At 41.1% G+C, this 27,179-nt stretch overlaps 3 protein-coding genes across 5 annotated transcripts in view; all 3 read left to right on the top strand.

Annotated features, from left to right (window-relative positions):
- The first annotated feature begins 1,122 nt into the window (after positions 1–1,122).
- Positions 1,123–5,447, top strand: angptl6 (angiopoietin-like 6). Its single transcript, XM_069715564.1, has 7 exons — positions 1,123–1,404; positions 2,015–2,505; positions 2,609–2,746; positions 2,847–3,054; positions 3,993–4,186; positions 4,659–4,929; positions 5,029–5,447. The coding sequence occupies exons 2-7, from the start codon at positions 2,041–2,043 to the stop codon at positions 5,211–5,213; spliced, it is 1,461 nt and encodes a 486-aa protein (XP_069571665.1). The 5' UTR covers positions 1,123–1,404; positions 2,015–2,040; the 3' UTR covers positions 5,214–5,447.
- A 171-nt stretch (positions 5,448–5,618) lies between these two features.
- The window catches only part of LOC138630916 (vascular cell adhesion protein 1), a 47,351-nt gene continuing 25,790 nt past the window's right edge, over positions 5,619–27,179 (top strand). Inside the window, exons 1-10 of the mRNA XM_069715555.1 lie at positions 5,619–5,882; positions 6,854–7,135; positions 7,231–7,548; positions 7,638–7,943; positions 8,056–8,319; positions 8,646–8,972; positions 9,072–9,308; positions 9,462–9,686; positions 9,804–10,067; positions 10,194–10,261. Coding sequence (XP_069571656.1) covers positions 5,828–5,882; positions 6,854–7,135; positions 7,231–7,548; positions 7,638–7,943; positions 8,056–8,319; positions 8,646–8,972; positions 9,072–9,308; positions 9,462–9,686; positions 9,804–10,067; positions 10,194–10,261 — 2,346 coding nt within the window. The 5' untranslated portion in view covers positions 5,619–5,827. The remainder of the gene's footprint in view (positions 5,883–6,853; positions 7,136–7,230; positions 7,549–7,637; positions 7,944–8,055; positions 8,320–8,645; positions 8,973–9,071; positions 9,309–9,461; positions 9,687–9,803; positions 10,068–10,193; positions 10,262–27,179) is intronic.
- Positions 11,009–27,060, top strand: trip10a (thyroid hormone receptor interactor 10a). Of its 3 annotated transcripts, XM_069715558.1 has the most exons (16): positions 11,009–11,303; positions 16,661–16,776; positions 17,297–17,353; positions 17,784–17,931; positions 18,657–18,719; positions 19,185–19,289; positions 19,398–19,526; positions 20,029–20,175; positions 20,294–20,482; positions 22,883–23,047; positions 23,321–23,344; positions 24,016–24,125; positions 24,378–24,510; positions 24,725–24,813; positions 24,905–25,038; positions 25,464–27,060. In XM_069715558.1, exons 1-16 carry the CDS (start codon positions 11,280–11,282, stop codon positions 25,613–25,615), a joined length of 1,785 nt encoding a protein of 594 aa, XP_069571659.1. In that variant the 5' UTR covers positions 11,009–11,279; the 3' UTR covers positions 25,616–27,060. The 3 variants fall into 3 exon arrangements, with proteins under 3 accessions (XP_069571659.1, XP_069571660.1, XP_069571661.1); XM_069715559.1 differs by lacking the exon at positions 23,321–23,344 and having other exon boundaries at positions 25,464–27,059; XM_069715560.1 differs by lacking the exons at positions 22,883–23,047; positions 23,321–23,344 and having other exon boundaries at positions 25,464–27,058.

Genomic DNA, 27,179 nt, shown 5'->3' with positions numbered 1-27,179 from the left:
TTTTGAAAGGCAAGTATGAGTTGCAGTTCCAATTATTACATTTCAATAAGCCATCAATAAGTGTAATTCCTACCTCCAGTTAATTACAGATGTAGAACATTTATTCAAGAGTGTCAATAAAGAGTGGGGCAAGAAGAAAAAAAAAAGAAGAAAACATGTATTTGTTTTATTTTGGAGAGCAGAGGGAACTAAAATCGCAAGATGTTATCATTACCAGAATATGACAGGAGGCACAGGCAGTGTTGCACTGCCTGTGTCTGTGTCTGTGAAACCACAGCAAAAGAAAAAACAATTAGGGTGTGGCTTTTTATAACTGGCTTCAACCTCATCGCTGTCTGTTAACAGCATATGTTCCTGAAAGGAAACTGACATAATACCAAATATTCTGGCTCATGTTGTTATGTGAACTGTGCCTTTCAAAATTCTAATCTGACCCTACAATAGTGAACGTGGTGCAAAACCTGTTACACTGAAATTATTAAATCGTCTGATTCAGTGATGAGATTACTGGCCACCGAACATGTTATGAAACCAAATTTAAACATGAACATCAGCAGCAGCACAAGCAGCTGTGATAGTATCTAGACACCATTAGTTAAATAATTAGCTTCTTTTTTTTTCTTTCTTTTATCTGATGGCACAATCTGTTCCAACCTCAAAACTGATGACCTTTCATATCAGAGACTGGGTGTGACCATCAGTGCAACAAAATAGACACACGATAACAAAGCTGTTTGGTCAGATGATTATCATAGCAGTGCTGCAGCAGCCTTCTCTACGGGGTAACTCACAAACGAAACAAGGACACTTTTTCTGACATAATGCAATAAATGTGAACATGAGAAATATTCCAGCTGAACAACCAGAGGGCATAAAGGCCAGGAATCTAACTACAGATGTTTCAGAAATGGGGTGAAAGTTCAAACCAGCATTATACCACCCCACATTAATTCAGTTCTTTGTGGGATAGAGTCTATGGCAGGATAGCAGGCGGATGGCAGAGGGAGGAGACATCCCAGATTCCTGCACCGAGCACCCAGCTAAACAAGTCCAGGGAGGCGGTGTCATTAGGAGAGTTTGTAATTAGTTGTCGCCTTCTCCAGAGATCCTCAGACAGAAACTCTGGAGATGAAGAAGTTGTGCACCTCCTGACAAAACCTCATTGCCATCCTGCTTTGTTTTTTTTTCTTGAGATACATTTTCACCCCAAATCTCTATACTCTGAGTTTTAAATTCAACATTTACAAAGGACAACGTTTAATCTGGAAGAAGCAGCTTGTTTATGCAACTCCTCATCATTTCTGAACATGTAATTTTTGAAAAGTAAATTTCACATCTTTGTGTGCTGGGAGCTGCCTCAACACACTGGAGAAGGAGAAAGACATCCAAAACACATTTACCACAGTAAGTTATGAATGGTCTCACTCTTTTCAGTACAATGTTTTTTTTAGGTACACAGAAATGTGCTTGCACCTTTTACAGCCATATCAATAGCCAGTTAAATCATTACAATACATACTGCTAATAGTCTTTGCCAGAAAATAATCTTTTAAGAATAAGAGAATTAATTCTCAAATAGCAGAGAATCAATAGTATATTAGGATATAGTAAAAAAATATTGTGTGACTTGTGGACGAATACAACCATTAATGGTACCATTAAAGTATATCTGTGAATTGTACATTTTTCAGTCAGATGTCGGTGTATTTGCATTGTTTATGGTGTTGACCGTGGTTGTTGTGGCTGCATGTGGAACTAACTGCTCTGTTGACCGTGAGATGGAGCACTGTTTATTCTGGCTGGGTTGTGTTGACTGTTGTCCCCTCAGTGTTGACCTGCTAAGTTCCAGCCAGGGAGGGAAATGTGTGTACTTTAACTTTGCTATGAAACATCTGGTGAACAGTCAAGACCCAAATGACACTTTTTTTTTACTTGAATACAAAATGTATGTCTCTGTGAAGTGTTGGGAATGTTATTGCTGTGGTGATTATAATTATGTCTTCTTCTCTACCAGGGTGTCCTAAGAGGTCTAACAGATTCATGGAGAAAACACTGACGATAGGTCTGACTCTTTACCTTATTCTTTGTGTGGACATACCAGAAGCTGGAGGACGGAAGGAGGGGGCCAATGGCGAAAACAAACGTTCATCACGTTCTTCAGAGACAAAAGCAGGGTGTTGCTCCTACACCTTCATTGTCCCACAGCAAAAACTGACAGGGGCACTGTGTTTGAACACGCAGGCTGCTACTACCAATCACTCAGAGGTGGCAGCGCTGCGGGCGGAGCTCAAACGGCAACAGGAACAGCTGGAGAAGCTCCGGGGCCAACTGGAACAGGAAGGGGCCCTTGCCATTGAGGTAAGAGCCCTGCGCAAAGAGAGTAGCAGCATGAATTCCCGCATTGCTCAGCTCTACGCCCAGCTGCTACAAGAAGTTATACACAAGAAAGACCTGGCTTTGGAGCAGCAAAGGGTGGAGAACCTCCTGCTGAATGCAACAACACAGGTGAGCCAAGAACTGCAGTGTTGATGTGTGAATCCTGCTACATCTTATTTGAATTATAATCAAACTCTTCCTTATGCCATCTGTGGGTGGTGGGACATCTCAGGCATTGCAGGTTTCCAGTAATTACAGGGAGCTGGAGAAGAAATATGGAGCCCTCACCTCCATGATGAGCTCCCAGAACCAGTTTATTGCCCAGTTGGAGAAGCAGTGCCAGTGCAGGGACTCCACCCAGCCCTCTGTGGTAGGGAACAAACTGTGGTTTACCAGTTACAGTTTCATACCGGCTGGGTTTGTACACAGGAACTCAACATGGTGTGCTATTTTTGTGTTGGTCTGAACAGGTGATGACTGAACCACCAAAAACCCAGTCTAACGCGCATCCTAATTACAGCTCTGATGCCAGCGAAATGACCAACGATGTTCAAAGGGACCAAAGTGCTCCTCAACCACAGCAGGACAAAACAGGGGGAGTTCAATCCATTCCCGCCACTATCACCAGCACTCCTACAGACCCTCCCTACATTAGCTTCCCTGTCACAAAAACTCCAGGTAGTGTAAAGCATCACACAGCAGCATCGGATTAGACTCAAACCTGTGTGTGCAAGTGTGTCAATTTTCTGTCAGAGTTATTTAACTGCATAGATAAGCAACAGAAGCTGATGGAGTCAGTGACCAGCTGGTTGGTGGGAGTCCTATCTCTGTGGGAAGGCCTAAACAATGTTTAAAGCAGCCAGCAGCTCTTATCAGAGCACAGACCACTTTATAATGAAGACGTACATGTAACCACAGCATTTGCTTGAGCTTTAAATGACACTTCTCGTGTGAAGTAGCACAACTGGAATGCTTGAAATTACAAACCAGAGCATTTGAGCTGTCCTTCTGACAAGTTAGCAGAACCATAGTGAATCAACACTTCCTAAACAGAGTGATGAAAGAACGCACATTGCCACATCTCGTCCGTTTGATTCTGCTTGTCATGACAGACCATTAGGCATTATCGCTCGATGTGGGAGATTTTCCTCTATGTATACATTTTGTCTGTGTTCATCTTATCACTGTGACATGAGACACTAAACATGTTCAGGGGGAAAAATTCTTTAGTTCCAAATAGATAAACTGAAGACCTTTGCTGTGAGAATTATAAGATCAAGCCTCTGTAATACTGCTGATTTAATGTCAGTGTAAAAGCAATGAAAACAAATCCTCTGAAGTGATGAACTTTATTTCAAAGTTTGTCAATGAAAAATTAAAACATTTGATTGAAACATCATCAATAGCAGAAAAGGAGAATCTCAAGAGATTTTTTTTTTTATTTTTATTTTTTTACAATTAACGTCAGAAAAAAAGGCTTTTCAGTATTATATTTTCCATATTATTACCTTAATAGTGTTGATTTTCAAAATGTTTTGCACTTGTAATATTACATTATACATCTGTTTAATGCTTTTTTCCCACTCTCACTTGGTTGCATATTACCCTCGTCTCAGGGCCATGGCGGGACTGCCAGCATGTGCTGGAATCAGGTGAGACCACCAGCGGGATCTACCTGCTCCGCCCGCAGAGTGCCAACCGACTCCTGCAGGCCTGGTGTGAGCAGAGTCGGGCTCAGGGAGGGTGGACGGTCATCCAGAGGAGACAGGATGGGTCAGTCAACTTCTTCAGGACCTGGGAGCAGTATAAGGTCATTTCATGTGCCTTTAAAGACTGAAAACAGGAGTTGATTATTCTTTTTATGGCAGAAACAACACTATCTATGAGTGGATCTATGAGTCTGTATTCAACCTGTTGATGGTCTGAAAGCCAAAACTGTTCACATGTTTGTGGAGATGAGGAATGAGAGAATCACTGAAGACAGTAGGAGTTATCCTCCATGAATGTTTGTACAAAATGATCATTTTCCATTCAATAGTTATTAAAAGTTATTATCATTAGTTATTAATATCATAGCTAATATTTTACAGGTGAAAGACGCGCACATTGGCTGCGAGCATCACAAGAGGAAAAGTATGATTACAGTTCATTCTGAGGGGGGCATTAATGCATTCACCAGCTTGGCAACCCGTCCAGTAATTGCCAGACATTGCTAACGCCACAGTCATAATTTAAAATCAGAGTGTAAATTATAATTAAACCAGACTATTGGTGTGTTACAGCAAGGCTTTGGGAACCTCGATGGAGAGTACTGGCTCGGCCTGGAACACCTCTACTGGCTGACCAAACAGGGCCAGTATAAGTTACGGGTGGCCCTGGAGGACTGGCAGGGCCGGCAGGTGTTTGCTGAGTATGATAGCTTCAACCTGGAGCCAGAAACTGACGGGTACCGTCTGCGGTTAGGACAATACCACGGCAACGCAGGGGACTCCCTGTCATGGCACAACAACAAGGCCTTCACCACTTTGGATCGAGACAAGGACAGCTACATGGGTCTGCTCTTCCTCTAGTCCTGTTTGATAGCTCTTCTGCTGTATGATGATTTTTTTTCTGGTTATAACTTTTTTCTCTTTTCTTCTGTTGTGTCATCAGGTAATTGTGCTCATTACCAGAAAGGAGGCTGGTGGTATCACATGTGTGCCCACTCCAACCTGAACGGGGTGTGGTATCGAGGTGGACACTACCGAAGCCGCTACCAGGATGGGGTCTACTGGGCGGAGTTCCACGGAGGGTCCTACTCCCTCAAACTAGTTTCCATGATGATCAAACCCACATAACATAGTTGCATAATGGACATGAGAAGGAAAATAATGCAGAAGATTCTCCGATATATGTAGAGAGAGTTAAACAATGTTAGCCTTTCACTGTGTTCGATAAATGAATTGTTTTGACATGAATCCAGTCAGTGACATGTGTATAAGCTGTGAATCGCTGGGTGATGACTAACATGTAACAAATTGACAAATCTGCTCTGTGTTGCAATTCCCTGCCAAAATTGTCTGTTTTCCACTTTGTACGTTTCAATAAAATTATGTAAAATCATCTCCTTTAAGACAGTTTTGAAATACACTTTTTTTTTTAAAAACCCTGATTCAAAGAAATATGGGAGGAGCAGAATATGTCAGTTGCACCACAATGACTAGTAGTGGTTTCCTATTTCCTTTTTCGAGTTTCCTGTTCATCAGGGCGTTGAGCGTTGAGTTTCCTCTTAATATACATTACTTTTTCCAGCAGCTCTTCTGTTGTTGTCAGCAGCAGATTATCATCACCAGGGCCAGCTCTGAAGCGGGATTGATCTGATCCAAGCCCTGAAGCTGGATGTCCTCTGGACCATCCTGAAACACACCTCACCGCTTCCATCCACCTCCTTCCCCCCGCATGCTGATCAACCATGCTGCCTCTCAGGATGCTTGGCCTTCTCATGCTTTGTTCGTTCTTGCTGTGTGGTGAGTGATAATGAGGCTTTACAACACCTATCTTCTGATTTAAAATGTTATATGTTATTTTATTCCATAGCTAAGGACAAAACATATTTATACATTTTTTTTTCTTGCTTGCTTTTAATTTTGCGAGATCCATCTGTTTCCAGTGATGGCAACTACAAAAAAAAAAAAAAAAAAAAAAAAAATCAATCCAATTCACTGTGTAATTTATGAAATAATTTCCTTCTGGTAAAGTTCTGTTCATCTAAAGGATGAAAATTGTCATGAATTAAGCCTTAAACTTTTAAAAAGAATATAGTGTAACAGATCAAAAAAAAAAAGAAGAAGAGAGTTCTGTTAACTTCAAGATTTTAAGTGGGAGAGGTTGGTGTTACATTGAGGTAAAAGCTTCCGCTCTACTTTCAGCTTGCCGCATAAAGTAGGTGTTCCAACAGAGGTTTTTTTTTTTTTTTTTGTTAAAAAGTATTGGAACTATTTAGCAGATCAACAACAGACTTAGTTGAACACTGGTGGGGTATGCACAGCAATACGTACAGAAATAGCCATCAATATTTAATCAGAATTTATTACAATTTATCAAACTTTCTGCGTCCAAAAAATAATTTTCTCTTACAACACCCTCTTTTTAAGTGTGTGTGTGTGTGTGTGTGTGTGTGTGTGTGTGTGTGTGTGTGCGTGCGTGCGTGCGTGCGTGCGTGTTTCACAATCGTACTCTTAGACGAGGGGCCCATAAAGAGATATCTATCAAGACACTTTACTTTTACATTATATTTGACAAATGTTCATCATTTGTATGACTAGATTAGATGATTACATTTGACTTTATTAATCCCACAGTGGGGAAATTCAGTTAAAGATCAAGTCCATGTAAACTGCTGAGAGCTACAATTGGAGCTGTAAGTGAAATGCTTTAACAATCTGAGCCACCAGAGTGCAGCAACATCTACTTTGCATGACTGTTTGTTGATCCACAGATGCAGACAGCACATGCCCCACAGAGCGAAACCCTCTTGTCCTGGATCCTCCTGAGATCATAGAGGAATATGGAAATTCAGTCCTGGTAAACTGCAGCACAACATTTGAGAAGCATGACGGGATGTACTGGAGAGCTGGAAACCAAAGCTTTGACACAGAAAAGAACGAAAGTGTAGTCTCTAAATTAGTGGAACTGTTGGACTGGAATTTGAAGTTTGAGTGCAAAGTAAAGCTAAATGATTCGCTTGAGTGCAGCGAAGAGCTTAAAGTCACCGTGTACAGTAAGTGTAATTTCAAATGAATACCGTGGAATGGATAGAAAGTTAAAAAAAAAACAGTCTATGTAACTACCTTTTTTCAAATTTTGTTTTGCTAGAAAATCCAGAAGTCCTTCTGTTTGTAAAACATATGGATGCTGCAGCAGAAGAGACACAGTACGACCTGCAGTGTGATATCAGCAATGTTGCCCCTGTTCAAAAACTCAGTGTGAGGTGGTACAAAAACAACAAAACCATCAGAAATGACTCTTTCAAGAGTACAACCGAAACTCCAGAAAACAAGTCTTCTGTTCTGGTAGTCAACATCAGCAGAATAGAGAATGTGGCGCATTTAAGATGCGAGGCTCAGCTGGACTTTGGGCCAGATGGACCACAACTTCCTGTAATTTCTCAAACACTCAACATTTCATCATACTGTAAGTAAACATTCTGTCACTTTTGCTTTTAATTTTCAGTTTAGACAAAAAAAATAAAAAATAAAAAGCCTATACTTTTGCCTCTTCAGATGCTCCTGAGTTCAACACAAAAAATGAAACTGATGAAATCGTTGTGTATAAGGGTGAAAATATCACCCTGACCTGTGAAGCTGAGGGGAACCCTGCTCCTGTCATTCATTGGAGCGGTGATGGGCTCAATATACCAGAGGACTCAAACAATCTCACTATCACTCGAATAAACGCCAGCTCAAATTACACCTGTACCGCTTCTAATTATCTGGGAAACATAACAAAGCAAATACGTGTTCATGTGATACAAATGTCCACAGAAGCCCTTATAGCCACACCCACCCCTAATGCACCGACAACAAGAGGTACACACCCTTCTTTACTTTATCTGTATTGATCATCATGTGGATACTGTCAATGACTTATTTCATATCATGCACGAAAGCAAAGCTCTGATCGAATGTGTTTGCTTGTTAGCGGAAAGATGCCCCCTGACATTGACGCCCTCTGAAATTGTGGTGAGATTTGGAGATCCAGTTTCAATTAACTGCCGCACGTCAGTCACAGATGCTGCAGGAATTGGCTGGGAGGCTACAGTTGGAGGCACAGGTTTTCAACTTAAATCTACTAATTTGACTTGGGAGGTTGAAAAACTGGAAGAATGGGACTTTGACGCTTCCTGTTACATTACTCTGAAGAATGGAACTCAGTTTTGGTTGCGTCCAAACATCACTCTTTATCGTAAGTACAAGTCTAAAAACTGCATTACACATTGTCACATTATCCTACAAAATATTTGACATATTAAATAATATCTATTGCCTACAGAAACTCTTCATTGTACATTAACAGTGCCCATTCATATATATATGTAAGACATGATGCTGTACAATAGCCTGGAACATGGACTCTAATGTTGTATTTTTGTGTGGAAATTAATGAGCTCGTAGACCACCACCAACCTCTTTATTACCAATAAATCTTTGCGCATTGTACATTTGTGGTTATGTTAGGTATATATCTGTGTTTGTTTGTTTTTCAGTAATTTTCCTTTGCTTTATTTACAGAAACTCCAGACACGGTGTCAGTCTCTGCACTGGACCATGGTCTGATGTTGGAGGACACACAGACCCAGCTGAAATGTAATATCCACAACGTGGCTCCAGTGCAGAAACTCGAAGTTAAATGGTACCGAGACAATAAAACTGTGTCCACACAAATCTTTAATGACTTCAAAGTGACCCCAGTAAACGTGTCCTCTACCATGACATTTACTCCTCTGAGAGGTCACAACGGGTCTATTTTTAGATGCAAGGCTGAGCTGCACCTTGGACCCAAAGGACCTGAGGTCCTCCCTACTGTAACCTCTGCACCATACACTGCTGTAGTGTACTGTAAGATTTCCACACACCTTATCTTTCATTACTTTTAACTTGCTAAACACCTCTCTGAATATACATTTTTGAATAATCTATTCTGATATTCATTTGTAGATAAGCCGCTCATCAAAGGTTGTCCAAGCTCTTACACTACTGCAGAGCACAAGTTCAGTCTGGACATGTTGCACTGTGAAACTGATGGGAACCCTCCATCCATGGTTCAGTGGTACTATAAGGGTGAACTGGTCAATTCATCCAAGCACCTCACCAGGAATGACTCAGGAACCTACACGGCTGTAGCTGAAAATGTCTTTGGAAGGAGCAACGCCTCTGTTTATATCACAGTTGAATGTGAGACCTGGTTCAAAATATATTTCATTATTTTATAGATAGACATAACATTTTCTGTGATTCCCACATAAACTGCACTAAATTGTTTGCAAGTTTATATATTTCTCCTTCTGTTATTTATTCTAAAAAGTATTTTTGCCACGATGTTCACAGACAAACCATCTTTCACCTGTAATGATAGTTATGTGCTTGAAGTAAATGAGAAACTCCAAACGTGTGAACCGGAGGGATTACCTCCACCCACGCTCATCTGGTTTAAAGAGGGAAAAATGATGGCTTCCCCGCTGCACTGGACAAAGCATGATAGTGGAGAATACTTATTGAAAGCAGACAACACACATGGAACGGCCGAACACAAGCTATATGTCAATGTTTTGTGTAAGTTTTATATTTTAGAATTACATAAACCATCTTTACATGTTGTGTTGTTGAGTCAAGTACATTTTGCAGCATATGTAATCAATCTAAACTCTGCTTTTCTTTTTTTTTTTTTAGATGCACCAGAGTTTAAGGAGGAGAACAAAACTAAGGTGGTGATCCTTAGTGAAAATGCCACTTTAGATTGCAGTGCTGAGGGGAACCCTCTTCCTGAGGTCCAGTGGAAATACACCGCTGCAGTGAATGTGATTAAGTCCACTGTGGGGCGCCAGAAGATCATCACAGTCACAGGAGCCACGTCTACCAATGCTGGTGTTTACATCTGTGTTGCCACGAATAAATTTGGAAATGTGACAAGATCTGTCACACTGGTCATACAAGGTATGCTTATTATCCCAGAACAATTAGCGTAACTGGTAAAAAAAAAAAAAAAAAAAAACATGAATGATGTCAAGAATTGACATGTACTCTTTCAACTAAGGTCATTTTATTTTGCTTGTCTTACAGGTAAAACCAATCAAATCCGCTCTGTAGTCATTTGGGGGTTGCTCGTTATTTTAGCCATCCTCATCATCCTCCCTCTTCTTTTACCACAAACACCAGGGAAAACATGGACAGTACAATTTTATCCCTGACAAAGGTTCAGATATTCCTATGACTCCTGTGGGGAAGACAACTTAATGCTGAAAAATGAACTGAAAACTTAACCAGATATGACATTTATCCTGCCTGTGCACATTATACTGACACCTTTGGAAACAGACCATTGCAAAATGGCTATGTTTGAGAGGTACTGAGCACTTGTTTGCTAAGCAGTCACGGAACATGTAAATAGTAGTATTGTTGTTTTATGTCTCTGTTTGAAAAGTCTTGTGTTGTCTTTATTTTAGTTTTTGTTTTGTTTCAACAGTGTATCTTGAATTATTATGTATTATCCATATGCTTTTATGGTTGTTTTTTTTGTTTTGCTTTTGCTTTAACAGTGTATCAGTGTAAAAATTAGTTTTTTTTTTTATTACTGCCAAGTCTGTTTTCTTATTCTCCTTAAAATTTTGGATGTGTAAAACAAATACAAAGACTGTTGCCTATTTCCATGCTTCAGCTCGTACTTATGAGTTATTCGTGACTTGAATCATGCTATGTGAATTTCTGAATCTGCCTGCCACCATCATCTGTGTGATGATTGATAATGAATTGCAGGATGTGATTCATGTGTGTGTGTGTGTGTGTGTGTGTGTGTGTGTGTGGTGTGGGGGTTGGAGGGGGGGAGTTAATGCAGTGCGCTGCCCCTTTAAGACTTAGGATTTGGGAGTGACGCGGATGCGAAAGCTAGTTTGTCCCCGTTTCCTTCGCTATAAAAAAAATAATATTTGGATAAACTAGACTAACGACTGCCAGTCCAAGTTAATTGGTTAATAATGATGCCCGTTAATATTATTTGCTGAAGAAACCAAAACCGGAGCACGTAGCGGTTGCGTGGATCTTGCACTTCGGGATTATAGTTGCCAGGGCCGTCCTCCGAGCTGTTGGGATAACTTTGGAGAAGTTCTTTGTATTCGGGATAGGCAGACGGCTTGGCCCAGCAAGCTGACCATGGATTGGGGCACAGAGCTTTGGGTGAGTCCATCATCCGACGAGCCTGTTTGGTAATATTGGCGGCTTGGCAGTAAATGCAGTTTAGTTGGGCAGTGCGTGCAGAGAAAGTGGGAAACGCCAGACGTCCTCTGGTGAGCAGTAATAAATGTCTGGAGAAGCGGTGAAACGCTGGCGGCTCCTGTTTGCAAAATGCTGCATCCATAAACACTGTCCCATTTTCAAAGCATTATTCCTTAGAAGTTGAAACTCCAGTGGGTTTGCAGAATCTCACTACCAACATGTTGCTCTTGTGGCAAGTGAAGCTTAGTGATGGTCAATCCTGGATCCACGTTTGGTCACAGGATATTCGGCTTTTGTTTGGAGCTCTGGTTTGACTGTAATTTTCTCCCCGTCTTCTCCTAATTTCACACGTAAATCACCTAATTTTATGCATATTTAAACACTAAATAAAATAATCTTGCGCAACAAGTTTCCAGATAACCCGGATATTCGTGCACATACTCTTATAATGACGAAAATTTATATCGGGCTTAAAAGATACTTTAAAAACGCCATTTATTCTGCCTGTACAAAGGTGTTGAAACTATGCTGAGGTGGGTTGTACCCCGTGGGCTGCTTCACTGTTTACAGTCTGGCACACCTCGCTTCCATAGAGATGAATTCAGATGTTGTGATTTGCCTTGGCAACAAACTTCATCACTGATAAAGTGCCTTTTGTGTCCTCCTCCTGAGCTGCATGAATATTTATTGAACAAACAGTGCAGTGGTTTAGAAGTGATTTTAATTTCAATGTGATGGGGGTAATTTGGGGTGTATAAATAGATTTGTTGGCACATTACTTTTTTTTTTAATTAGGCTCAGCTGGCCTACATAATATTTAACATGAACTGCTTTGGCTGGTAATTGTGAAATATGAGTGCTGTTTACCAGGTCAAAACACATCCCGGTGTTACAGTCTGCTAAGTAGCAAACTGGAAGCCACTTCCTTGGTGCAACAGTAAAAGCAGTCACACTATCCAGAACGGAAACAGACCCTGTTGTCACACATTCTTAGGGAACCTGAATGTATAAAGTGGAGCATTGCAAAGATGAGGATAGGGAGGTTGTGACCTCATTACAGAGTCTCCCCCTAGGCCTCTTCCCCTGTCCCTTTTCCATCCTATGAGCTGGTGCAACAGCCTAATTAGTTTTGCCCTACTTCGATTGATTCAGAGAAACATCCGTACCCCAATGTTAATCAGAGGCTCCATGTGAGTCTCTCCTGCTGCATCACGTGAAGTTGTTTCACTAGTTTTAGAGGAAATTCTCCACACACAAGCCATTATTCTGTCCTCAGTCAATGTGAAATACAAATGATTGAGTTTTGGTTGGAAAAATAGTTTTGTGTAGTTGGGAGTCTTTGGTCGTAGTCTCACCTGTCTGGTTAGACAAAGCCCCGCAGGCACGGCTAAAGTTTGGCTGGAGAGAGTCATCCCTTGGGCCAAGTCAGCTCTATGGCATCTGTCCCCTGATTGTCGTTAATCCAATGGCTATTTTAAGGCACCAGTTTGCAGAGTGCAAGATCAGTGTCTCGGCATTAGCTTGTATGTTGAGTGCTACCAGGCCACTCCTGAGAAGTGCAGGGTGCCAGGCCAGGCCAGGCCCGGGCCCTCGTTCTCCAGAAGACAGGGTGACTCAGGGCCAAAACATCCATCCAAGCCTTGTAGGTTGGCGGCTTTCAGGGTGATTCCTTTAGAAGTTATGTGCCTTTCGCATGATGCCAGTTCCTCTCTGATATTACAGGAAGTATTTGAAGATGAGGTGTAGAGGACATGCTGGATGCTTGCCGGGTTTAGATGAGACCTTTAAAACCTCAGTTTTCATCATACTTTTATTGCTCCCCGCTTTCCCAAATCTCTGCAATAAGAAATAGGTTATGGCTTTCCTTATTTGGAAGTTCTATAATTACGAAGGCAGAAGTAGAGTCTTTAGCCTATCCATAAAAAAATGGTGAAGGAGGAGAAAGATGCTCCAACTGATTCTAGCAAGTTTTCCTAAGGAATCCCATTACTACTGTATATGTAAATACTAACTCAAAGTGTCTAAACTATATATAAAGCCTCATAAAGAGGGATGCAGTTACAATGAAATAGCAGACATGCAAGCCATAGTCTTCCCACAAACATGCCATTCAAACTAAATAATTTGGAAGCTATATATATATATATATATATATACAACCATCTATGACTTATGAAAATCAGTTCAGTACAAACCCATTTTATGGGTACCTATAAAGGTAATTTAGACTGACTCTGGATGGCGATAAATTGCAGTAGTCTGACAGCTACTGGTGTTTGACAAGACACTGATTATGTCCCTGCAAGCTACTTTGATGTTTTTTTTTAAAGACAGTTTTAATGTGGTTTGCTTTCTCTAATTGGGAATTCATGTTTTGCATCAAGACATAATAATTAATTTATAGATACAAGAAAATCAAGACATCTCAGCTTGAGCTCATCCAAGAGGCATTTTCCTCCAGCAACTCTCCACTCCACCTTGAGAAACATGATGCGTGTATAATTACTTTGTCAGAATAAGAAGAAATACTTGCATATAACCCCAGACATGTTTAAAATTGTAAATTAGCGTTTACTACATGAGTTGGAATGTGTTTGATCAGCTCCAACCATTTCTCATAGTTCTAACGTGTCGGACCCCGTGTCTCTTCAGTCATGTTGCCAGCTGCCGCTCAAGTCAGTTTCTAGCTCCTTGTTCTACAAACTGATGATGATTCTTGAGTTAAGGCTTGTGTCCCCTTATACTGAATTACTTTTAGGGATAATGTGGTATACTAACATGTAGCCTGACATCATCCTGCTAACATCACTATACTCCAATAATTTGAAGATCACAAACAAACACAACAAAATCTTTTATTGTGGGACAAATAGATATGCCACTTGAATCATTTGCAATCTTGTGATGTTTTAAAAATGCTGTTTTACTGTTGAGAACCAAGAAACAATACAGGAAAAGTCCGTGTTTTTGTCCCCGATGTGAAAAGTGTAGACTCGACAAAGGGTGAAACACGGGGTATTTTGCACCACTCTGAGACACAACTTCGTCACAATATTCTTGACAGCATAGAAGTGTGGAATGGATATACTGCATGTGTAATGACTTAGTGTTATATCACACTGTAGTAGATAATATGATTCAAGGGAAAGGCACCAGGACACTGATTGACACCTCAATCTATTTACAACAGGTACAGTGACTGATCTTCAGATGGATGGCAAACCATTAAAATACAGCTATCATACTCGGTATTTTATGTTCAGTCCGTAGCTCTTGTCTAGCCTAATATTTCTTTCATCTGATAGCCTTTGCCAACACTCATAAGTATGCACTCTGCAGCTGTATGATACGGAAGTGTGTAAATATTGAAATGATGTTTTGGCAAATACTTTGTCTGCAGGCCATTATTTTGTCTTGAAGTGGGAGGCAAAATCCTGGTCTGGTGGACAAAATATCTGCCCACCCGACACAAGGGCTACACCAAACACGTCTTCTGCCCGCCCCCTCAATTTCCACCGTAGTTTAACCTTTTTCTGTACATATTGTGCCACACATTGATCAGCGGCCCAGAAACTGAATATGCAAATATTAGACTTATCTATGCAAAATACCTGTATGAAAAGCTGAAGGCAGAATGTAATAATTTCTGCTATCATAACCTTCCCCTAATATGACACAATGCAATGTGACTGACAAGTTATAATTCAAGCCTCAAACATTTAGACATTTCATCCCTCTCAGTTGCCCTGATGCAGGGTTTGAATCTTTATAAGTCAGAGTCAATGTGGCTACAGGTTGATAGCACTGCACTTCCATATTTCATACTTTGACTCTGCAGTTGTGCTGTTTAGCCTTAGATGTTATTTTAGGCCTCCCTCGCAAATGACATTTTGCCACATTACAGTGAGTTTGACAACAAACATTAAGTCGAGCTTCAACTGACAAATGTTGTAAATTACCAGTTGTACGTTTTAATTCTGACACAGTCCGGTATTCATACTTGCTCCTTGAATATATTTTAGTTGAATTTTCACTGCTTTTTCCCCCTGCTCGGTTATTTTATGTGTTTGGGGTTTCTGGGTAAAACAAAATAGTTTTTGGGCTAGTGGCAACAATTTGAATTTTTTTTTTCCCAGCTATTGATATAATCCTAGATTCACTATGTTTTATGGACACTGTAAATAATTGCACCTTTAGTCTTCTGTTGATGTTGTACAGTTATACTGACTGGAGACCATGTCTGCTCAGTTTTAAATCAGTCATAGATATGTTGTCGCGACATTTGAATTTAAAACCCTACTATTTGATCACTTCACTACTTTTCTCTACCTTTTCGACTTGTAAGAAGAAAATCTGTTGTTAACACGACCACCTTGGCACCCTTGAAAGTTGGCTGTATTGACTATCATTTCTTCTGTTCCACAATTAACGGCCCTAAATTAAACCCCCAAAGGTGCCTATTGGTTAGGTGTTATTGCGCCGGTGGATTGCAGGCCTCTGTTTTAACTTCTAACTGTGTTCTGTAATTAGGTCAAATAGTGTCTCAGTCATTTGGGGGTTGGTCTATTCTTTTGTTTTACCTGAAGGGCAGAAGAACATGGCTCGACATGTCAGGAATCCCCTTTCAAAATGCCCCCACCTCAATGCTGAAGTCAGCAGCGAAGAAAGCGTGAGGGAACTGCTCTTTGTGCAGAGTGAGAGAAGATTGGTTTCGGTATCATCTCGCACTCCTAACAGACTTGTCTGAGCTTGAAGGTGTCATGAAGGGCCTTACGAAATGAGCAAAAAGAGAGGAAGAGAAACTCGTACTGTACAATCTGAAAACAAAAAGTCAGCAAATGTTCTTGTTAGTGAAACAAACACGAAATCAGTCGAAGGTTTCGATCCATAAGGACTTTAATTAGTTGTAGTCATAGTGTCACATTGTTTTCAAGATTACTAACCCAAAACATTTGACTGAACACTGTTCAACCAGATATGTGTGAGAAGAGCATCTCCCTTTTCCTGCCTGAGAAGTGTCTTATGACCCTATGTCCTTTCACTGTCTTCTCCCTCCAACAACATGGGTGCCCCAATGATTTAATGCCAAGCGGAAGTTTGGAGACCGTCGCTAAGGCTCTGTGCACATGTGGAGAGCATTCTTGCAATCGAACTCGCAGGAACAAACCGTGATGTGTTTAGTTTATTGCCTTTCATTCAAGATTCCTCCAGATGACCTCAAACTCACATCTCGGTTATTACCTGGAAGATAATACATGTTGCGCATCATGCTGTGTGTTGACTTTTCTTTTCCTAATTTGTGTCTCATGTTCCTGCAGGACCAATATGACATAATTGAGAAGCACACACAGTCCGGCCTGGAGCTGGTGGAGAAGTATGTGAAATTTGTGAAGGAGAGGACGGAGATTGAACAAAACTATGCCAAACAACTGAGGTAGGCCTCGTTCTTTTTGTGCTATCTGCCTCAAATACTTGTGTGCCAGTGTGTTTTTAACAGGCTGTTTATGAAATGTTTGTAGGTCTTATGACTTCTTTGGGACAGAAAGTAACTTGTCACTGAAACGTTAGCCCAATTCTACAGCTGCAGTGATCTCGCTCTCTCCCTATACCTCTCCTCCGTTTCATCATGCTTCCTCTCCCAGTTGTTTTCCAGTCTGCAGGCGCATATCTGTTGTAGTGCTGAGCTTTGCTGGAGAGGAGAGGAAGTGGGAGCAGACTGGCACATGATGGACAGGATGTGGAGAGTGAAAGGAGGAAGAAGAGCTATTGAAATATGTTCATAGTGAACTTTTGATTTGAATCCTAATGTGTGAAGAAATACAGCCAGTGGTTACACAAAAATTGTTTAATTTATTGAACTTTCTTCTGCTGTCCTCTTATCTTTTCAGTAATTTGAGTATTTGTTAGATATTTAATTGTCTACCAGTTGCTTCATGTACTGTCACTGTCCACAGGACCCTCTCAAAGAAATATAACCAAAAACGAAGCAGTAAAGATGAGCCAGAGTGCAGGTGAGTGATTGTTGCAAAGTAATCCTTCAAAAAAGAAAGAAAAAGAAAATAGGTGCAACTGATTAAAATGTTTGAGGTTCAGGAATCACTTTTTTCATTACATTCAGCTGAAATTGAGCTTAATGGGGGAATTTTAATTTTACAGCTTGTTAGGCATTTACTGAGGAAACTAAGAAATGAAAACGAAGATGAGCTGCAAATAGAATCGTTTTGTGACTGGTGTTATCCACGCAGTGGTGTGGGGCTGTTGTTGGTGCCGTTCAAACGTCCATGGAAGGAAGCAGGAATAAGGAAGTCATGAACTTCTTATCATGACTTGGCTCATTGCTGACTTCTCTTTGAGCCTGTGTGTATTTATCATCTTATCAGTAAACCCATCACTGTGTCCTTATCTCTCCACCCTTTCCTTTCTCCTCCTCTTAAATGATAGGCTGTCCAGCTACCAGTCTTTTTTGGACATCCAGAACGAGATGAACGACTATGCGGGGCAGAGAGAGCTAATTGCTGAGAACTTGATGATGAACATTTGCATCGACCTCACCAAGTACCTGCAAGAGCTCAAGCAGGAACGAAAGACGGTGAGATTGATGCATTCCAGAAACGCAGTGTGTTTTAACTGTTTAAAGTCCATCTTTATAACAACCAGTCTACTGCAAATAAATTCAACTTGGGATTTTTTGCACATTCATGAACGCAGGCTCTTTTCCTGCAGCCTTACCTCTAGCTTGTTAACCACGTTGTGATGGTGCTCTGGGCAAATTTCCCCCAGTTTTACTAGTTTAATTTTATACTTCCTGATTTGTATCCACTGCAAGTTCCTTTTTCTGCTGTGTATGACACAAATATTAACAATTAGGAATTGTGTTTGCATTAGTGTGTTGGTGTGTGCCCACGGCACCATATCGACACCAGCCTGACGACATGCCAAACGGGATTTTTATTCGGCACTTACGGCACACCTTGCTAATGAGGAGTATAAAAGGTGGGGAGGGGAAAAGAAGAAAATGTAAAAGAGGAATGGTGATAGAGCGGGAAAGAAGCATGGTATGAGCCGTGGTGTGCCATTTCTCCATGAGGAATGCTTTGGCTTCGTCCCGTCGGTTTGCAGAACAGTGCAGCCGTATACAGCCTCTCGCTGAAGACGCTATGTCTCAAACAGACACACTGGTATTTGTTTTCTTGTCTGTTATGCTGTGCGGCTTTTGGAGGTCATTGTTTATTCTGTCTGCCCTCACACATGGTTTTCTCGCTCTCTGTCATCTGACCCTCCTCTCACTCTGTCTATTTTTATGAATGTCTGCAGTATCTGATGGAGGCCAAGAAGGCCCAGCAGAGCTTGGAGGGCACGTACAAACAGCTCGACAGTGTAAGTGTAGTCCTAGAAATTGAAGTTTGATCCAAACCTTTTATTCTGCACATTTTTAACATCCAACCTGTTTGATGTTGTTCTTTTGCAATAAGCAGAGCTGGTATGTTACATTTGGTTGTTGTTGTTGTTTGTCTTGAGCTCTCTGTAAGTCAATGGTTGCACATTCAGTGTGGTCAGCCAGGTGACTATATTTGTCAATAGTAAAAACAGATTAACATAGTGGAAAGCCGTCTCACGAAACTCCTGTTGCATCACCAGTCCAACACTTATTTACTGTTGATTTGAGTGTGATGTCCCAAAAGCCTGGAACCTCCTCTGCCCCTCCTTCCAGACAGTAAAAAACTCTTTACTTAAAGTAGTAGTCTTCATATTTCATCCAGGCAATGGCCTCACTTGGCTGGTTGACCTGACCGGGCTGTCTCTTTTTCTCTCTCTCTCTCTCTATTTTTCTGTTTACATCAGAGTAAAAAGCGCTTTGAGAGGGAGTGGAGAGAAGCTGAGCGTGCAGCACAATATGCAGAAAAGACGGATCAAGACATCAACGCCACAAAAGCCGACGTAGAAAAAGTAACAAGGGGGACAAAAAAAAATATGATATACTAATGCGATTTAACATGATCCAAATATAGGATCAGAAACTCTTTGCTAACTTATTTGCTTTATGTGTGGATTTAGGCCAAACAGCAGGCTCATATGAGAGCGCATGTCGCAGACGAGTGTAAGAACGACTACGCTGCTCAGCTCCAGAAATACAACAAAGAACAGAGCCAGTTCTATTTCAATGATATGCCACTCATTTTCAATGTAAGTGAATTACCTATTGCAATATGACAACCTGTCGACAACATGTCTTTGAGCTTTTAGCATGTGGTGGAGTGATAGCCTCTGTTAGTAGGTCAAAATCGGAAAAACTGAATTTTTCAGGGGGAAAAATTTAATTGTATGGTATACTGCAAAATTAAATAACTGTGTTCTAACATTTTAAAATAAGTTTTACCTCATATTTAGTACTTTTTCTTTTTAACCAAGCAAACAATTTACTCATATTGAATAAAGCTAGAGAAGAAGTCCTCAGATCATTTTATTAGACCAATAAATTAAAATTAAAAAATATTTTATAATCATAGAGTACTAAACCTGCTCACTGTAGTTGTTGTATTTTGTCCCAAGAGAGGTCGTGTACGATTCAAATATCATCCTGTGAGCCTGATGTTGAAATACACATTGTATTATAGACTATGTATAATGCTTTGTCTTGACTCTAAGAAGGTCAGTGTTTGAGCAACTGTTGATTTGTGTTCACCAGAGACTGCAAGATCTGGATGAGAGGCGAGTACAGAAGTTGGCGCAAGGCTACGTCTTGTTCTCCGACACAGAAAAGCATGTGATGCCCATCATTGGCAAGTGCCTGGAAGGCATTACTAAAGCCGGCACAAATGTTAATGAGAAGAATGTGAGTTGGTCTCAAAAATTATAAATGGATTTGAATGTGCGACATGACTTTATGCAGGCGATTTGTTTTAGTTGTACATCTGCTTGAACATGACTCTCCATAATTGCGTTTAACGCAGGACTCCATGGTCGTAATAGAGCAGAATAAGTCCGGCTTTGAGCGTCCTGGGGATTTGGAGTTTGAGGACTACAGTCAGGGCATCAATCGAGCCTCCTCTGACAGCAGCCTGGGCACACCTAAAGGCCCCATGGACCTTCTGGGGAAGAACAGGAGCAAAAACTTTTGGCTTTTCAGCAAGAGGAACAAGGTAGGACACTTCACTCTAGCAGAACTTGTTAGTCTAATTTAGCCTAATAACATGGCCTAACACTAACACGTGTGTTTAGCTTTGTAGAAATTATGAAGTGAGTGTGTTAGCAACCCCCCCTCCCCCTTCTCCCCCTCCCCCCGTATTCATGATTGGGAAACCTGCAGGTTGGTAGTCGGTCAGATTGGTGGGTGAACTCCTTGCATAGCAAGCCAGGAGATCCCCTACAGAGAGCACTCATAGTGGTCCTGTGGTTGCAGCTACACACGCATGCAACACAGACATTCACGTCCTTTCTCATCTCTAAAGCGCAGTATAATAATGCATGTGCCCCTGTTATTACATTTATACATGAACTCACATGCACCCCAACACTTCTGGAAAAGGTCCTTTGCATGAATCTGTCCCTGGCTGCGAGTGAATAAACCTTGCCCACCCCCCCACACTCTCCCTATTTCTGCAGCGTGGTTTCCAATAGGTCAACTGGTAGTCAGCATTCTGCTGTGCTTGTGCTTTCATCAGCACGGGACCCAAACAACATTGAATTTTCCTCTACAGGCATCCACAAACACACTGCTTCCATTATGCTGCCCAGAACCTGGCATTATGTGTCGCATCACAATATAATCTTTGTACCAACATCTGAATGACACCAGGTTTGACAGGTCAGAAAACCTGGATCAGGTCCAACCACACATTTATGCTCTAAAATGTAAACATTCACATATTTGTATTTGCTCTTCCATTTAGGGCAATAGTGCTTCACTACACTGTGAATCTTATCTCAATGGAGCACTCCCACTGAGGTCCAAAATTAAACTGGTGATATCAGTGGCTGACCACTAACCAGCGTATGGGCCCCCTCCTCCGGTCCCAGCACTAAATGATCCCTTCTTTCTTCCCCGCAGTGTTTGCTTGTTCAGCACCTCTCTTCTCTCTGCATGTCTTACTGGCTGTGCTCCGCTCTGCACTCTTCCTGTTCTGTGTATGTGTGTGGCACAGTGCTCTGTGTCATCAGTCATGCTCTCCCAATTAGGCCGGAGCAGTATGAATAGGAGGCTGACTGTATTGGCTTGAGTGAGCCCTTGGTTTATGTCTGGCTCCTAAAACATTCCCATTCTTAACTGCTCGCCTGTACTTAGATCTTCATAACTCTCGAGAAAAGTAGCACCTACCCAGTAGATGTTCACATAATAACAGTGTTGTACTTCCAGCCCTCAGTATTTACACAAGGGACCTTGTTGTCAGGCTGTTTTAGACATTCAGTATTGAAGACTAGAGGCCATCAGCCTCCTGTGTAATTTAGCTAATAGATCCCACCCCCACCTCTCCACATGTAGATTTATGTAGTTCACTCCAGGCATGTTTTCATTTTAACCTCTTTCTAATAGGTCACACAGGGTATTCATTAAGCCCCCCCCCCCCAAAAAAAAAAAAAAAAAATCTATATTCACATTCCCACTGTAGTAATTAAGCAGCCTATTTTTAACAACCCTACTGCTGTATGAAATGGTATTTTATCTATATAGGTCAGACTCAGGATAGAGCTGGTTGAACTGTGAACATGAATTTTCACACTGAATCCCAATGATTGAGTTGGCTAATTTGGCATGGGATTTTTTTCTTCACAGCATGGGTCATATTTTCAGTTTTGGCAATTATACCTGTCATTTGAAAAAAATAAATACTGACCGAACTCACTGTAGACAGTCAGCAATGCTGCGATCAGAACAGACAACTTCACACAGCTCTGTAAACTCTGAAAACAGTGCCATATAAAAAATATTTTGTTATTATTATGGCAAGCCGGAGCATTGGAACATAGCAAACACAAGAAATCAGAAGCAGACTGTGGTAGTAAAACTATGTGTTAGCACTGTCAGAAAGGAAGTGATGGAGCAAAATATCACCATATGATATTATTTATGATGCTAAAACTATGAAAGGTTGAGCAACATAGAAATATTCAAATCTAAACAAAACAAATGTGATTAAGTCTAGCTGGCTTGCCCCAGGGTTCTTCCTGGGGCTCCGCCCTTAAATTTGACTGCAGGTGTTGGGCTGCTGTAGCACTAGTGTGGGAGCTGTGGTTGGTTGGTTGCCGTGTAGTTTTAAATTATTTTTTTTTGATGTGTGTTTATTGGAGCCAAAGAGACCTACGTGTGTTTGTGCTTTCATGCTCTTTGGGCTCGTGTGCTGGGTTCGCTCCAGTGTTGTCTTCCTGGCTTTGTGGTGTGCTTTAAGGTGTTGACGGTGTCTTTTTATTTCCCTTGTCACCTTGTTGTTTTTTGTCCTCCCAACTTCTCTGTTACTCCAATCCCTCTTTCCCCTCTATACACCAACCTATGCCTGCATACCTCATTCTCGGGTGCCGGTACTTTTGATCTTACCCCACCCCAGCTCTCTTCCTCCACGCTTACTCCTTTCTCCACACCCCCCGCCCCTTCACCCGCTAACGGACCCCCTTCCCCCAAGTTTGGCCGGGATCCCCTGTCGTACTGTTTGAAGGAGATCAATAAGACAGTCAAACCCAGAATCTCTTCCTTCCGGACACTCAGGAGATCGGTGAGTCACCAGAGGAGATGGTTCGGGTGCCGGGGAACCTCCACTCATAAGGGCTCACATGTCACCCTGTGTTCATGCCTCTGCAAGAGTCCCTGAAGTCCTCAGATGAATCAGGCAATTATTGTCGTTCAGATGTGGACATGCAGTATAGATCTTAAATGTTTATGTGTGTAAAAACATGTAATGAACCTCCTTTTGGGGTAGAAAGTAAGAAACATTTTTAAGGTTATTATGTGATTTTTCTATACACGTACTGTCTCTCTTCCCCCTCAGAAGTTTACTCCAGAGAGGACCATGGTAATGTTGACAACTAAGCTTGTGCAGAGCTGGTGTGGGGTGGTCTCAGTTGTTTGACACATAAAAATGGCCACTTTTTCTCTACAAGAACTCATCTCATTATAATTTTACTTTACAAGCTTCTGCTGGTGTTTCTGTGCTCCAGGGAGTTAACATGCAACATGCAGCACATTATTATGTGGCTTGAGTTTGTATTCAAGAGGTGGCCACCTGGTGGTGGAAGGGAGGAGTGCTTTGTAGCAGAGGAAGCAACTGAGCAATCAATTATTCGATTTTGAATTAGCCGTAATCGTGTACTTTTTTTTTTGCATCTCCTGTTTCAAGCAATACTTTATTTTTTTTAATTTGTAGTTAAGAAATGGGATTTTATAAGAGGTTTGGAGTGTGCCATATTGTATTTGTTGGTCAATGGGTGTTGGTTATGTGTTCAGCTCACTGATGGACCATACGTCATTGGATTTACATACATTTCAAGAGTAACAAATGTGAAACTGGAAGATCTGAAGCTGATGTTTGTCAGTTAAACAATGTCCTCTGAGCTGAACTCAAACCACAGTCTTGGTGTGCCCACTGAGTTGTCTGTTTCTCTTGCTATGGTGACTGCCGTTATGAAACTCCTTGGTGTGAAACTTGGTTCACTGTTAACCCACCCTTCGTTTGACCTTTTGCAGCCCACGGTGACAGAGGACTTCGGTCATCTCCCTCCAGAGCAGCGCAGGAAGCGGTTACAACAGAAATTAGAGGAAATTTGCAAAGAGTTGCAAAAGGAAGTAGATCAGAGGTGTGTTTGTTTGTGTGTTCATGTGGGTACCCTTCTGCGTAATAATAAGCATCTCTGTGAGAACTTCTCTGTCGGGAGTGTGGATATAATATTCATGCAGTGTACACAACTCTGTGGTGTCTGCGTGTGTTTGAATTGTTTACCTACTCCTGAGCTCTGCAGGGATCCGATTTCGACTGAAAGTCACTTTCCCTCTTCCTCCCTTGTTCCTGTCTCTCTCTCTCTCTCGCACACTTCTCTTTCTCTTTTCAGTGAAGCACTGGGAAAGATGAAAGATGTTTATGAGAAAAATCCTCAAATGGGAGACCCTGCTAGTCTGGCATCCCAAATCACCCAGACATCCCAGAATATAGAGCGGCTCAGAGGGGAGCAGAACAAATATGAGGTAACCTCTGTTGTTTCATGTTACGAGACCCTTATTTGATAATGTATTATTAGGTTGTTTTCTTCAGTATCAATGTAAAATGTTTGTATATCCATGGGTACACTGCAGACAAGAACGGCTAATAACAGATGCTTTTAATGTCACTTTTACCAGCATTGTCTCGCAAAATAAACTGTTAATTATGTTTTCTTTGTGGCTCTCTTCTCTCATGGAGACTTGGCTGGCTGAAGCAGGAGGTCGCGGGGACACATTGCGCTATAAGGCTCACTCATTTAACAATAACGGAGGGCACGATGTACACAGGTAAGATCAAATTCTGCTGATAAAATGATTATGCTTGAAACACTAGTTTGTTGTCTGGTCTGTAGAGTAAACTGATGTATTTTGTTTCCAGCCCCGATGGAGCTCACTCCGATGAAAGCACTCCTGATCCCTCCCAAGCCATTTACGCTGAGTTTGATGATGACTTTGAGGACGAGGAACTCACTGCTCCCATTGGGAAATGCACCGCCATGTACAACTTCCCTGGTATGTAACTCACTCACTCCATTGCTGAAGAGCACATGTGCAAGATGATCTCAGTCTTTGGACCCCACTGTTGGAAGACTATTTTTTGTTTTTGTTGTTGCTGTTTGGCAGTAACAAATACAGAGAGGGTATTTTTTAAGGTTTTGTCATTTGTGATTATTTTTCTTTCTTTGATTTTTTTTTTCCTTCTGGTGATCAAATAATACCTGTAGGTTCTGCCATTATAATAACTGTTTTGAAAATATCCAGCTGCGTCTAGCTTTCGGTTGGGAGGAAAACATTTATCACACCAACATAAGAGCTGAGATCACAACCAATTATTGAGAAAATGTTTTTTTTTTTTCTATAATCTGACTAACCAAGATTTGTGTGCATAAACTAGCACAGCGACATTTGCCATATCCCAGTCTGTCCTTCCCTTTCAGGTGCCAGTGAAGGGACCATCTCTATGCAGGAAGGGGAGGTGCTGGCTGTTGTGGAGGAGGACAAAGGGGATGGTTGGACCCGTGTCCGGCGGAGCAATGGGGATGAAGGCTACATACCTACTTCTTACGTCGCCATCAATTTAAACAAATGATAGACACATGAGGAACGAAATAAAAAAAATTGGATGAACACTTCACAAAACTGTATGCAGCTCTTCCCATTGGACCAATTATGAAGAAGCCACGGCACTAATGGACAGGACCACCACAAGATCCACATCAGGTGCATTGATTTCTTGAGTGCGGCGCTTCTTATATGGGCAGGAGAATGGTGCCAACATTATGTTCCTCATGGTTTACATTACATAATTGTAATCCGACTTACCTAAACCACAAGGTTATTTTACTTTTTGATATCATGTCATTATAATTTTTTGGTTTTGGTTAAAAAGTCTTGCTTTCAAGAGGCACCATTATGGTACAAGTGCTTGCCTCATTCCACTGCCTAGTGAGGTGTTAGCCTGGCGTGTGAGACGAAGAAATAGAAGAGGAGGAGGAGGAAGATGAGTGCTGCTGCCATCTTTACACTGAGTGTTGACACCAGTAATGCTTAGGAGGAAGTTACCTCACTTGTTTACCTGTTCGGTTCAAAATGGACCTGCTCTAACTCACCACTGAAACTAGAATATATGACTGGTTTCAGTTCTCATTTGTCTCAAGTGTGCCATTTTCTACCTTTTAATAGCACCCGAGTGTCCCCGGGGGATGAGGTTTGGAGGAAGAATGCTTCACTTTTGTTTTTCAGCAGTTTTGTAAGACCAAAGGTGTGGACTGCTCTTCTGTCATGGTGAATCACATACACACCACCATGCAAGCGCTTCAATATTCAGACAATCACAGCCATATCTTCATTTAAGTTTATTTCAGAACTTTAGCAGTTGCAAGGAAATGCATTAGCTCTTTTCTAACAGTCACAACCTGAAAGTTGTACTAAAACTAATTTATTACAAATGTGTATAAATAAAATGTTCATGTTTCACAGAGGTTTGTATTAAGGATGTTCTCATGTTTTCTCCTTGCACACATAGTGGACAGTCTAGCCACAAAAGGGAGTAAATAATGCACACAAAAAATGTGCTCCATTAAAACTATTGTATTTATGTAATAAATAATATATATTTTAGCCATCACAACACCACTATTGTCTTATTAGCTTTTTTTTTTAAACTATTCAAATAAAGATTGTTGCATTGTCAGCGAAAACCATAGGTATCTAATTTTGTCGCTAATAATGTTTTATTTGGATTTACTTCACACCTTCTCAAGTTGATCCACATCCTGTTTTATATGTTGTTATGGAGCCAGCAATAAGCATTACTCCTCAAGTAACTGCTCATGTGTCTTCGGTGCCTTTCTGGTTAAAAGCATTGTGTAAATACCATTTTTGCATACAAGATATTTTCTGTTTTTTTCAAGACTTAATACATGTAAAGCACATTTCAAAGTGAGAAGTGGTCATCTCTGCACTTGAGAAATAAATAATTGAAATAAACATAGTATCTGGTCATTCTGTAGAGTTTGTGTAATTTTCAGTGTATTGACTCCATTGATGCAAGCTGACACAGCTCGAGGTAATTGTTATTGGGAACTTTGGGTCTGTCTCTAGTTCTAGTTGTCCAGTAGTTGCACGTGCTGCAGTAACTGAGTGGAGACTAC

The sequence above is a fragment of the Brachyistius frenatus genome, unplaced genomic scaffold (assembly GCF_029030835.1).
Source record: "Brachyistius frenatus isolate BFR_SWC_R1_liver_20210118 unplaced genomic scaffold, ASM2903083v1 Contig_144, whole genome shotgun sequence".
NCBI lineage: Eukaryota > Metazoa > Chordata > Actinopteri > Embiotocidae > Brachyistius > Brachyistius frenatus.
This window is presented reverse-complemented; position numbering and strand designations above follow the sequence as displayed.